A 13,912-nucleotide genomic window follows, 5' to 3' on the forward strand; every position below is an offset into this window, starting at 1 on the left:
TGTTGTGCCAATTAGAAATAAATAACATGGGTATACCTTGCATTCGGTTGTATATTATTTATGGATATCACTGACATTCTTTGTTCGGGCGAAAAAATAGATGCTACCTCAAGGGTAACGATTTTATTAAGTTTTAGAACATAATTACAATTTCGTTTCAGCATAAGTAAATAATAAGTTAAAAGAAAACGTTCATGTACAATAATAGCAAAGCCACACGCGTACAAAATTTTTAAACATTACCAATATTTATTCTTATTTTATAACTATTTTGATGCTCTCTGACCTACTTTTTGTTCTTTTAGCAATATTATGTACATTCTTATTTAAACGTTTATAAATTACAGTCTTCTCTTTAACACGATATAATTACAAAGACGTTAATTACGTCTAGTAAAGAATATATTGCACAATCCATCGAAAAGGTGTAACGGTCCATCACCAAAATACCTATCTTCGTAATGAAAACGGGTATATGTTTGTCGCAATTATCAACAATATTAATTACAACATAAATTAGATTAAAAATTTTGCCGATAATGCTTATAAGTATTGCACTGGAGTAGTGTATTCATTTAATTGCGATAAATACAGCAAAACTTAACGATATACTTTAATTTCGATGTTTGTTTCCATCGAATATGATAAGAGAAATACACGACGATAAAACGAAAGTCACAAATTTTTGTGTAATTAAAGCATGTATAAGAACATAATCTATCGCGTACAATATACATACGATATACTATATAGTGCCATATATCGAACCAATCAGGATCGATTTCAACCCTTTCGCGGCGCTGTTCGTTTCTTATCGGTAAAACTCTGAAATGGTATAAGAAATTCTTTTTCCACACGCTGGACCTTTCGATTCACAATGCTTACGTACTCCGCGAAATTACGCCCAAAAAGAATACAACGTTTGCGAAATTTCATTTACGTCTTATTCGAGAAATTCTACTAAAATATCCAAATGAAAATATACGTGGCGATAAGTCTGGAGGGCAAACTGCATCCAAAGATGATCTCTCGCGACTGGTTTCAAGATCATCTTCCATCCAAATATACCAATCCCGCAGGAAAGCGGCAGAACGGTCAGCGGAAACTTGTGGTTTGCAGTAAACACAAAAAGCGAATTGAAACTATTATTTCAATAATAAATAATAAAATTAATTATTATTAATATTAATTTTTGCCGGGCAGCCGTCTCAAGGAAATGACCACCGAGATCGGCTTCGTGCACCGTGTTGGGTGTTCATTTTCCACCGTCAGGCCGGCTGCCCAGAGCGCAATTCCTTTCCGAACGATCCGCCGCGAAAGTGTTAATAAAGTCCCGATACGACGTCGGTGACCTTTCCACGGCTTCCAATCACCGACGAAGTTGTGTTTCTCCTTCCGATCGGACTCTCCTTGATCTGTTGATTTCCGGAATATTTACCGGCATTGAAACGACTCTTCCCGAGACCGAAAGTGTCGTAAGTTCGTCCAGCGAAAATCCCCGAATCCTTGGACCGGTTCGAAAACCTGCTGCCGATGTTTTCGTTCTGGCTGAACGAGTTGTGTCTCACTCCGTTTTTCGTCAGTATCACCGGTGTACAATCAAAGTCCAAATCGCCGTTCTTTCTGGTAGAGTTCAGCTCGTTTTGACAATTCCATTCGCGATTTCTCTGCTCCTCGTACAACTCGTCGTTTCTCAGTTGTTTGTTGTTTACGTGCCCGGAGTAGAACTCGTCGTTCTTCAAGTGTTTGTCTCTGGTCTCCTCTTTCCTTCCTCTCGTATTTAGCTCGCAGCAACTCCTCGAGTCTTCCAGTCTGTTCGATTTCGATCTGACCAGTAACCTGTCCTCCCGAGACTTCCTCGTTTTCGATTGGTACTTGCCCGAGTTCCATTGGTTCTTCTCCTCCGTGATAACGATATCGACCATCGAATCCAGACCCTCGTCGATTCGATCCAACGACTTGGTCAACAGACTGGGCGATTTCGGTGCCTCGATGGACCTTGGTCTTCGCGTCACGAACGGTTCCAGATTGAAATCCGTGACGTAGAACAATCCACTGTCGCTACCGCCGCGCGACGAGCATTGATCCTTCTTACCGACCTGCGACACGTGATGGAATGACTCGGATCTGCGCATTCTACCCCTGGTGCTCTCGTCCCCGTAGAACTGTTGTTCCTGTTTGCTGAGATTCTCCGAGCTACCTGGTCGACCGTAGCTCTGCAGGCTTCGGTGTTCGTCGAACGAGTTCAGACTCTCGAACTTCCTGATGTGGCTCTCCACACGGCTCCTCCCGGATCTCCTCGATCGTGGACTCGACGCGCTCGACTCGAGGTAATCGTGACTCGCGGATCTGCGAAGCAACTTCCTTTTCTCCACCTCGCTTCTGTACTTCGAGCCGTGTCTCTGAACGAAACCGTCCGACGTTCTGTTGTTCGATCTCGACTCGTTGGTGGCTCTGCTCTTCGTAGGACCGCACGAGTTCTCGAAACTTCTGCTCGATTTCTTGTCCTTGGTCTTCGAGTTCTCGACGAAGCGTCTCGTATCGTCGAAACCCTTCTTCGATTTAACGTCGTCCTCGTTCTCGTGCTCCTTCGCGGACGGTTTCTGAAAACGATCGACGTCGGCGTTCCTGATCGGTTCCTCGTAAGCCGGACTCTTCCCGTTGTATTTCAAACGCGAGGCGCTGAGAAGCGAGTCGCTACCGTCGCCCAATGTCTCCTCCTCGATCTCCTCGTCGTGAGAGTTGTAGGTCTCCTCGTGATCGACGAAATCACCGTGTCTCACCGCCATGATCGCCGACAAACACGGTGGGGATCTTCTCGGCGGTTGAGGATAGAGAATGGTCGGGACGATAGCGTCCTCGACATCCGGGCCTTTCACGACGATTTTCACGCTACCCTCCACGGAGGATTTCGAGACCCTTCTGGTATCGGAACTCGGTCGTCTGACACCGTTCGAGTCTACACCGTAGTCGCGATCGTTACCGAAATAAGTCACCTGTTCGCCTTTGATCACGCTCTGGGACACGTTCGAGCCCGCGTTCGACTTGGCCAGCTTACCGTTCGTTTGTTGATCCCTCTTCGTCGTTTTGTCGAACGAATACGTATCCGAATTGTTGTACAAGTTGGTCTTCGTGGCGTGACCGTTGCACGTACGATCCTGGCTCGCAACGCGCTCGATGCGTGCCTGTTCGCGATTCTGATCGCCGAATTCTTCCTCGGCGTCCTTCACGATGATTCTCAGCTCCTCGATCACGTCGTCTATCGTCGTTTCCTGATCGTTGTCCGGCGACGACGAAGCGTTCAGCTTCTGATGATGATTCACGCGGAGCGTCTGGTGTTTCGTGTTCTCCGGGCTGCTCGATCTCTCCGACGAGCTGATACCCTCGTCCTCGGCGTTCGAGGACACTTTCGGCGATTGTTTCGTACCGTGCACCGTCACCTTCTCACGGTCCTCCAGGTTGTAATTGTTCAGTTTCTCCAGCTGGAGCTGATGGAGCTCGATCTGCAGACTCGAAACCTTTTTGCTGAGAATTCTACAGGTTTCCTCGGCACGTACGACTCTTCGCTGCAGGGCGTCTACGTCGACGCAGTTGTGCGCCCATCTCTGAACCTCCTTATGTAGAAGATCGTTCAAAGCGTCCTCCTCCCTTCCGTCCAATTCTTTCAGCCATTCTTGAAGGACCTGCGGCTCTAGTCCAGCTTCGCAGGCTTCAGCCTGCACGAACACGAACAAACGCAATATTTACCGAACGTGAACCTATACGCGGTTTCTGTTCCCGTACTCGATTCGTTGACTCACCTGAATGTACAATCTGGTCTGCGTACGCGGTGCTGATTTCAGGAACGCGTTCAGAAACGATACTCCTGCGACTCTCAGTGCAATCGCTGCTCTGGGAGCCAGAAGCGCACCGGCCAGGAAACGGAATCGTCCACCCTCCCCGTATTTCAGCCTCAACGTGGAAACCGCTTCCGAGACAGCTGCGTGGCCACCTGGTGCTTGGCAAACCTTCGTCAGTAGCTGGAAAACGGAAACAATTGCGAGATATCGCGACGTACGGACAGATATGATCGGCGATCTTTAACCGATAAGAATTGTTATCGCGAAACTTAGCAGTATCGTACTTCCTACGTAACTTTGTACGTATTATCAGGAAACTTCGTACGTAACTTCGTACCTATTATCAGGAAACTTGGTACGTAACTTCGTACGTATTATAAGGAAACTTCGTACGTAATTTCGTACGTATTATAAGGAAACTTCGTACGTAATTTCGTACGTATTATCAGGAAACTTCGTACGTAGTGACATCGCGGGGAACTATAAACGCGAGATACCGAAGAAACGCAATAACCGAGAGGGACGAGAGAAGGATCGCGCGTGCACGGATCGTCCATAAGATACGACGATAAGACAAATCGATCCAATTTTCTTCACGACGAACGTGCGACGTGGCGATGATAATAAATTACAGGAAAGTCGTGTCGAGTAACGCGACTTTTACGCGCTGTTCCATCAGTTGGCAACCAAAGTACGTCGACAGTTCCTTCGCCACCGGTGGGATAACGATCTCTTTATACTCGTTGGATTCTTACGACGTTGTACTTTTCTGTGATCACGTGCCGTGGAAGTAATTATCCAGTTCGGTTAGTCAACATCTGATCGTAGCCGCGATGCCTGCCAAGGTGCACTTCCTCGGAGCGCAGGAAATAAGAAACGGTCGCGCGGGGTGCGCGCGGGAGTTTGCAAACGAAGCCGAATAACGTTTGGATAGACGATAAAAACTGGTTCCGACGGCGCGTGTATACACTGTATACGTATACGCTCTCGAAATAACGGGGCCCGAGAGACGACCGTCCCAGCGGGCCCGGTTTGCTGGAAACGCGACTTCGCGATTATCTCAATGGGTCAGAGACGCGAGAAACGAGCCGTACTTCGCGAAATACAGGAACACTTGACCCAGTATCGTTCCGAAGAACTCGGTTCGACGAATTAATTCCTCGTTCGCGTTTCAATACCGCATCGTATCGCTCGAGACTCGTGAATAACTTCGAACGTCTTCCCCGCTTCGATCGGACGCGTAACGTTCGTTCGCTCGTTCGATCGATATTTTTACTCGCGACAAACGAACGATATAAATGTAACGCGTCGACGAGATTTACAGATGTAACCGTGTTTATCGCGTTTCTGATCCCACGATTAAAATAAACCGAGCGCTAAAACGAGTCTTCGATCCAGCCCGCGTTATCTCGCTTCGGATCTCTATTAATATTGACACGTACGCGATAAAAGTACGATTAGATGACAACGGTGGGCGCAATTCGGTTCAACAACGGACCAGCTTGATCCTTGACGCGCGATTCCAGCCGAGTTCTTTTTCGATTAACAGTACCGCGACGCTCGGAACGGAAGTGACGATTGTTACCTGAAGAGCTAGAACTCGGGACCGGTTCAAGCTACTGGTCAGACAGACTGCCAGAGCAAGAAGACCGGGTTGTGCTTGCACCAGGAGCCTCGGTGCATCGGTGCATCGCTCTGCGCAGGCAGCCAGACACTCCACGCAACCTAGCTCGTCCAGAGCGGCTCTTCTGGTACCGACTCTTGGACCCGTGTGACCCGAACTAGGTGGCGAACTTTGCGCCAATTGAACACCACGAAGAGTCTCCAAGAGTAGAGTGATCCCATCGGCGGGTGGCGATGCGAATTCTTGAACGAAGCTGAAAAATAATTTCGTTGTTCAAGCAAACGAGAAAACGCGACGCTTTCATTGGGCTGTTAGGAAAGTTATTTCGTTTTTTTCGTGCGTAAACATTTTATTAAATTATATATTCTCCATTTTGGAAAACGAAACAACGTTCCGAACAACCCAATATTTTGCGTCGTTGTCGAGAAAATAATATCTTTGTTGATTAAACGATAATCGAAAACGATGAAAGAACAAATGCATCGATGCAACCGTGGACAAACGTATGTGTGCCACGCTAATTGTAATAAATTACAAGAATCGTTCGCATTTTTCTACCGGCAAACAACATTTCTGTATATGTTTATCCACGCCTGCATTTATTTAAATTGGATTCACTCTACTTACTTCCCAGCCACGACTCTATCGGATTATTACCAATTCAGGAGTTTGCGAAACTACTTCCGTGAAAAAGAGTCGAGAAATATAGACGCGATTGGAAGATTCTTAATTGAATTCTTATCTGAATCGTGGAATTTTGATAAAAAGGGGACGGAGAAATTGGTAAACGAACGGAAATATAGTACATCGACGATAACGAATAAATTGTGTTTCACAGTTTTTAAACAGCTCCGATATCGCGATAAAGTTTCGCGTACGTACGCGTACATTGATTTAAGTATTTACCCGAGGCAATAACCTGCTTGGAAATCCGGTATTTTTACTTTTACGATTAGTCGGAGGTCTGTGTTAAACGAGACTCTTGTTCGTGGCCTTCACGGTCCGCGTCCTTTCGTTTAATTCCGTTCCAGGCTTCTAAACACGAGGGTTTCGGTAATTCTAGCCATTGTCCGAGCACTCGTCGACAGAAATTTCTTTCGTTATTTTGTAAAACGAAGCTCGCGCGATCGACTCCGGACCCCTAATTGTAGAGAGGACCGGATATCATCCGTAACGGTACGAACGCGGCTCGAAGGGAAACGAGAACAAGTGCAGCAGCCATTGAACCGCTGACAGACTGAAAAAAAGTGTAATTACATAATTATGGGACCTTGCGTTAAACAGAAAAACCAATCCGGTTTTATAGGCGCACCGGTAAGCGAGTTCCTTTGAGGTTGTCAACGCAATGATTATAAGAGTGGTGGTACAAGAACCCGGTAACTATTAATGAAGTTAATACGAAGAAGAGGAGATGGAAAGTACGTATCAATTAAATTACACGCTCTCCCAGTTACGTGGAACATCGTTATTGAGCATAAATCCCGGGAACACTGGCGAGTGGATCGATACCGGGGCTATTGTAAACGATTTTATACGTATCGTTTTTTCCGATAGAATCCGCGAAGGAATTCGCGTTTGACGCGCGCTAAGGTATCGATGATCGATTTTCATCCAGTTTCGCGTGTCCGTGTCGTTATTGGTATTTCATGCTCGATTGCCGATCGTCTAGCGTTCTCTGTAGGATATCGCTTTACCAGATATCATATTTATCGATCGTTCGGCCAAGAAGAAGACCAACACGATCGTTTCCCTCTGCAACCGCTCCAAACTGGTGGGAACACGTGTGACGGCCTTAAGGTAGTCAGGTGCAAGGACGAGGAAATACATATTACGGCCGTCAAAGGCTTGACAGATCTACGGACGAGTTCGATTCGAAGTCGCGAGTCGCGTTCTCCTTTTTAGCGGGAATGGAAGTCGCTCATAATGGACGACGGCTATCTTTGATCGTGTCGCGTTAGTTTCCTCAACACCACCTCTTACAGACTCTGATACGTTAAGGTGTTCCTCGTACGTGTCTGAGGAATATCGATGATCGAAAAGAAAGAGAAAAAATAGAAAATAGAAAGGAAAAACGCTTTTTGAAAATATACCGTGGAATTTCAAATCGACGATTGAAAAGAAAGAGAAAAAATAGAAATATACTGTGGAATTTCAAGTATTCCTTAACATTTAAAGTGTTTCCTTGATCGATGATTGAATAGAAAGAGAAGAAATAGAAAATAGAAAAAATCATACATTTTTGAAAATATACTGCGGAATTTGAAGTAAGTTTCTTCGTCAAAGCATTTCGATTGACAAGGAAATGTGACAGAATTCGTTTACATTTTTCTTTCACCACTTGTACTGTCTCTTATCCATTCAACGAAAAAAATATACATCGAAATTCATTTTCTTCGAAGCTTTCTAATTTTATAATTCTCCGTGGGGTATACATATCTCTACCCGATACGCGTCGATTTGACGCAAGAAATGTTCGTAAACTTGTTGTTAATTGTACGTCTGCAACACGTGCAGCTTTGCACAGATCTTGTAGCAATCTGGTACGTCGTGAGAATTTCACGCGAAGGCTTTTGTCGCTTTCTAGAAGCTTTCTGTCGCGTTACGTAACGGTGTTGCGATACTCTCCGGCAGAACCGACAAAATTTTCTTCTCGCGGAACGTCCTCCAATTAAACGGAACCTTCGTATTTATCTAATCTGCGGGACGCTGGATTGTCGTTGTATCGAAATTTGCATTCACGAGCGAGATAAAAGCTTAACGTTCGAAACGTATGCGCGATTCCCTTATCTGCGCACGTGACGCACCCGAATGGATGAAAACAGAAAAATATACGCGATAAGTGTCGATTCGCGCGTGTTTTTCAACTAATAAGAAACCGACAGGGACTTTCGTGAATTAATCGTCGCTGTCTTGCACAGTGATTCACAAGCGAGTAACGTGTTCATTCATCTGGATAACGTACTCGCGTCTTTTATCTCGGGTCCGTAGAAAGTAGAGGATTATGATTGCGTAACTCGATAAACGTTTCTCAAGATTTGACATTCAAAGTGTACTGTGAGTTTGTACGAATCTCGTGAACGATTCGTGACCGTTTAATTGTTTTATGATCAGTATTTTGGCGTACTCGATGTTCACGTTTCGTATTCGCACACTGAACGTTCGAGAAGAAGAAAGCTAACGATAGAGTTTAAAAATACGCGGACAATGTTAATTAATACGTACAATGTAGTTACTAAAGGAATTTGGAGTAGTATTATCGTTTGATCGATTTGAATGTTATGTAAAACTTTAAGTTTCTTAAAAAATGACAATAAACTGCGCTCGTTAAGAAGCTATTAAAGAACCGACGCTCTATAATTACGTTATCGATGGTGTCAAACGTTTAGAGGCTATCGACGCTAAGATTTATTACTAATTGAAGCTAATGAGGTTCTTCGGAAGACTAATGACGTCAATTATACCCATTAACTTTGTCAGTGTTTGTAAATATTGAATCATTGGAAAATAAAATCACGGATGGAAAGAAATCCATTTGGTTTGCTACTATGTCCAATTAACGAGTGCAAAAATGTGCAAAATTTTATTCGAATAAAGCGCAAGCTTAAAACATAAAACAAGTTACTCGCGATGTTCATTCGATCGAATAAATTTTTATTTATCCGTTCCAAAATACTTCATTCGATAATTCAAATTTTTATTTACCTAGTAAAGGATACTTATCTTTCACTCGTTGCTCGAAATTTTTATCTAGATAAAATTTTTGTCCATCTTTGATACAAGAAAATGTATTCAATGTTAAAAACCTACTTTTACAACATATGTTAATGCAGCGATAGATATATTATGGTAAAAAATATACTGACATAATTGTAATATTCAATTGGTTGAACTTCGACCGATCTCGGTATCTCTTGTTGTCAGACGGATAACGATTTGCAATAATTGTAATTAATATTATCTTCGTTTATTATTGACCTTATTTTATTCGGGGTTTTGCACTGCTAGTAGGTCATGGCGCTCAAAGTTGTATGGTTTGGTTCGGACTAAACGCCAACCAGCAACGTGTGCCATCCTCTTCTCATTGGTGGACAATGGGCAACTATTATTTTCTTCCCAATCGGTGAACGAGGTATAACGACTTTTCGTGTAGTATTAAAATCCAAATGAGACTAGAGTCTTGTCTAGGGCAGCTCCAGAGAAAAGTCCTTACGATGTAATGAATTTTCTCGATGAATAGAAAGAACGAGAGGATAAATAAATAGCACGATTATTCCGAACACGTTGGTCTTTGCGCGTGATGAAGTTGAAGAGTGGAGTCCGACCATCTGGCAAAAAGTAGACAAGCTGGTGCAAGATTTAAATTCGAGGTACAACGCGTTTCTTCTCCACGAAGGACAGAAATTACGCGCTATTAGGTCAAAGACGTCTTCGTTCCAAAGATAAAAGAGTCATGTGAGATTTTCGAGTATCATTCGGCAAACATTTTTCCAACAGATCGATAACTTGTTTAATATTCGTCTAATATCAACAGCATGATCGCGCATTCGTCGGAATTTCCCATTCTGAAATCTCTATCTGCACTGCAGTTAGTTAATCACCGAATTATGTTTACTTGGAACAGATTCCAAGTAAATATTACTGTCCCATTTACTTGGGACAGATAATTATCGAAGACAGTGTTTGTAAACAGACTTGGAATACTGTGGACGCAGTTTTGGTGTAAAGTAATTATCACTTCGTACGTGACATTGAAATTTACAAAATTATTTCTCTTCGTAACTTTTTAACTATGAAAAATAAAAAGAATGTTTTGGGTAAATTTTATTAAAAACGGTGAATTAGATCTCCTGTGGCGTATAGAATATCTATACAAAGTTTTTAATTTAATTAGAAAAATTTATCAATTACAAAAATTATTCCCGTTAGTTATAATTCGATTAATACAATTTAACTTCCTTTATAAAGTTCCCTGGAACTCTTGCCGGAGAATGAATGAAATAGAATTAAATTCATATTGCCTAGATTCTTCACATTGTAATAGATGTTGTCTATATTACACTACCTGGGGTATATAAACATTCTTACATATTACCTTCTTTTTTTATCTCTATGTAAGAGCTATAAATAATTGTTAATTGTATGGAAATGTACGATTGCACGTTTTAACACATAACAGAGTGTTTATATCTAATAAACGAAGATGTAAACGAAGATGTATTTTTGTCACTTTTTATTACGTTAAAGAATAAACTTAACTATTCGTTAATTACGTTAAACAATAAATCTCCAACTAGTGGAAGATGATCCGACACAAACATTCCAGAATCTACAAGAAAGTAGTTGTCACACGAGAGAATAAATCTCTATATGTTGATCCCTCGGGACTGAAGGCAAACATGCGTATGTCGTACATAGCGATAACATGATTTACCTCCGGTTGTTTCGATCATAATTCATAAAATTTATAAAAGTCGTAATAAGAACTCGAACGATACAACCACGCGTAAATTATCTCATTGTTAGTTCGACGAGTACGAAACATAATATTTTGACGGAGATTAACATTACGGATGTAATTCACAGCTTGCAATCTCTGAATGTCGAAAAGTTCTTTCACAGGGGGATAAAAGTCGATTCATTAATTCCAGTGCACGCGAGAGAGGTTCATTTTGATCATTTAACCACGAGTATCTTTTTCTTATCGTTATTGCAGTTAAATATTATCGTTAGAAATTTTTTTCTGAGAAAAGAAAATATAACTACCGGGAGTATATTACTTATACCATTTATTCGGAATATTTTTCACTCAAAAATGTTGAGTTTACCATCGAACGTAAGAACGTTTCAAGTTTGTGCAATATTTAGGATCGCGAGCTCCACGGAGTTGTGTGTCAAAATCGGGAGTGACAATCGAACCGAAAGAAATCCAACGCGATCGTTCCTCGAATTTAGAAATACGTACGTGAGCGAAATAAACAACCGTCCCTTCGTAGAACGTCACGAATAATAACTCGATCGTTAACTGCTGTCGCGGTACGGGTAAAAACTTTTCCGAGTTTCGTTCCACCAGAAGCAACAACAACGTACGTTTACTTTTCATCCGGCAGATAATAGATGTAATTACCGCCATAGAAATTCCGAGTCTCAAATATTTTTTTTTACTTCGTGGCCCTCGGACAAACAACCATAAATCATTTGCGGCACGCACCCACAGGTTTCCAAAACGAAAACCGAAGGTAGGAAAATGCTATTCAGAAAGACGCTCGTCTAGACCGGCGACACTATAAACACCGTGTATAAGCGCCGTACGCAACTTGAATGCATGCAAATGAGTATTAAAACGCTTTCTATGTATCCGGTTATGTGCTCGTCGCCTATTTACCCGAGGGTAAACAAGGGAGAGAGAGAGAGAGAGAGAGAAAGAGATAGAAAAGAGAGAAAGAGAGACAGAGTCCCCTTCTAACAATAGACGCATTATGTTACCCGAGTGTATTATGCATACCGTGTGAGGTATCGTGATACTCACGTGTGTATACGTGCGCGAAATACACCGCGGTATTACGATTCAACGGCGTGAATATCGTAGATCGCCTTTGTTGGACGCGCCTTAAAAATATGCGACGGCCAGCTCCGTTTTGATACCGGAGAAAATGAAAGCTCGTGCGTGGACAAGAGTGACGGTCGAGTGTATGGAAGGAGCGAAACGTGACCGTAGACCACCCTGCAGAACGCACTTCGAGCGATGCCTTTAAATTCCTCTGCATTCCCTTCCATTCGCGATAAAAGTAAACGAAAGATTACGCTACGAAGAAAGGACGTCTCTTGTTTGGAATTTGAGTGCTTCGTCGTTTCGACCGTACGGATTCTTAATCTTTCACGAACGCACTTCGTCTTTCGAGAAATGGTCGATTTTTTATCGCAGAATTTCTCGATCAAATTTCTCGAGGATCTCAAACATCGAGCAATCGTACCAAACGCAAGTATCTGCTCGTGCGTGGAAAATTGAATCCGTAGAGGAACTCGTGACGAATCGTACGCAATTTTTTCTAGCTTCGGATCGATTTGAACGATCGACTGGTGAAAGATCGAAGTAACAGCTAATTGTAGCGTTTGTTCGAGATCAGAGTTCCGTGCAATGGAACTCGGATCGTTAGAATTACTCGGGGAACGCGACGAGCGATTGGATTTTCGTAGAGCAAAGGATCATCCGTTGGAGTGTATTATTCTATCGTCGTGGCGAGACAGGAAACTTTGGACGGGGATCGAACAATCGACGTTCGTTTTGAAAATTTACGAGGATGTGAAGATAAAAGTGATTCGGATACTCGAGTGTTTGGACAAGCTGTGCTTTTTTCTTTACATTATTTTCTTTATAATATATTCCGCCGAGTATCGAAAAGTCGTACTGTATCGTGCAGGCCCGATGGGGGACAAAGAAGAATTTGTTCCAAGGAGAACGACTCTGCTATCGAAAGCACGCTTTCCTGGAGACGTTATGCGATGCTTCGTCCGGCAATGGGTGCATTATATTACACCCTGCATTATGCAGACCTGTACTACGGTGTACACGTAAGAATGCCTTCGGCAGACGGGACATGAATATCAAGTGTTCCTTATTGCCTGGTGTGTGGGGCACACCCTAAAATTCAAGACGATGGACGACGCCGAACAGAAGAAAACGAAAGGACCTAACGACGCCGGACGTTTCTCTTTCACGCGTTACTTTCGACCTTAAATGGATTGCATAATTTACGTTTCTTTTTCTTTTTAAATTTTACTACATGGAAATGTACTTGCACCGGAGCGCAATGTTACTTCTGTCATTCTTTCGTGCACAATCTTGGAATTTTAGGTATAAGGATAGGTTCGAACGAAGGAGGACTCCGAGAGTATTGCTGATTCGTGCGAGGTGTTTTGGAGTAATTCAAAAATTATTGAATTAAACGTGGCAATGCGTCGAATCTGAAAACGTAGATTATTATTATTTTAAAATTTACTATTTTCGAGGCTTCGTTCGAAAATTTTTCAAATGCGTTCGTGTAACTTTCGATGCATTCGTTGCACTATGCACTATCGCATTGACAATGCAACGAAGAATATCAATCAGAATATATTCGAACGAAAGAAATTTTATTCCCTCGTTTTCGATTCATTTTTACTCGTACAATCTCTGTCCGTTATCACTCGTGCCAGAACACTTTGTAAATTTATATAAAATCAAATTCCATACCTTCTGTTTTGTAAGCTCTAAATACCTCTTTTGCTCTGAACTTTGTAACTTTTTCAAATACCGACTGTTTCGATCTCTTGCACCTAAAATCTCTGCATTTTAAGGTTTATGTCAAGAATACAATCGCTCTAGATCCCTTTTGTCTCATTTCCATACTGAAACGTAAATCCGAAACACCGTTAAATTGTTCCAAATACTTAACGTTTATATTCGGCCATA

General features: G+C 42.5%; 1 protein-coding gene across 2 annotated transcripts in view; it reads right to left on the bottom strand.

Annotated features, from left to right (window-relative positions):
* Positions 1-33: 33 nt before the first annotated feature.
* Mwh (multiple wing hairs) overlaps positions 34-13,912 on the bottom strand; it is a 71,743-nt gene continuing 57,864 nt past the window's right edge. For both annotated transcript variants that reach the window (XM_076327055.1, XM_076327056.1), the window contains exons 4-6: positions 5,425-5,716; positions 3,801-4,019; positions 34-3,716 (exon numbers count right to left, since the gene is read on the bottom strand). In XM_076327055.1, the coding sequence (XP_076183170.1) occupies positions 1,323-3,716; positions 3,801-4,019; positions 5,425-5,716 (2,905 nt within the window). In that variant the 3' untranslated portion in view covers positions 34-1,322. The remainder of the gene's footprint in view (positions 3,717-3,800; positions 4,020-5,424; positions 5,717-13,912) is intronic.

Source organism: Ptiloglossa arizonensis, chromosome 2, assembly GCF_051014685.1.
Source record: "Ptiloglossa arizonensis isolate GNS036 chromosome 2, iyPtiAriz1_principal, whole genome shotgun sequence".
In the NCBI taxonomy this organism is placed as follows: domain Eukaryota; kingdom Metazoa; phylum Arthropoda; class Insecta; order Hymenoptera; family Colletidae; genus Ptiloglossa; species Ptiloglossa arizonensis.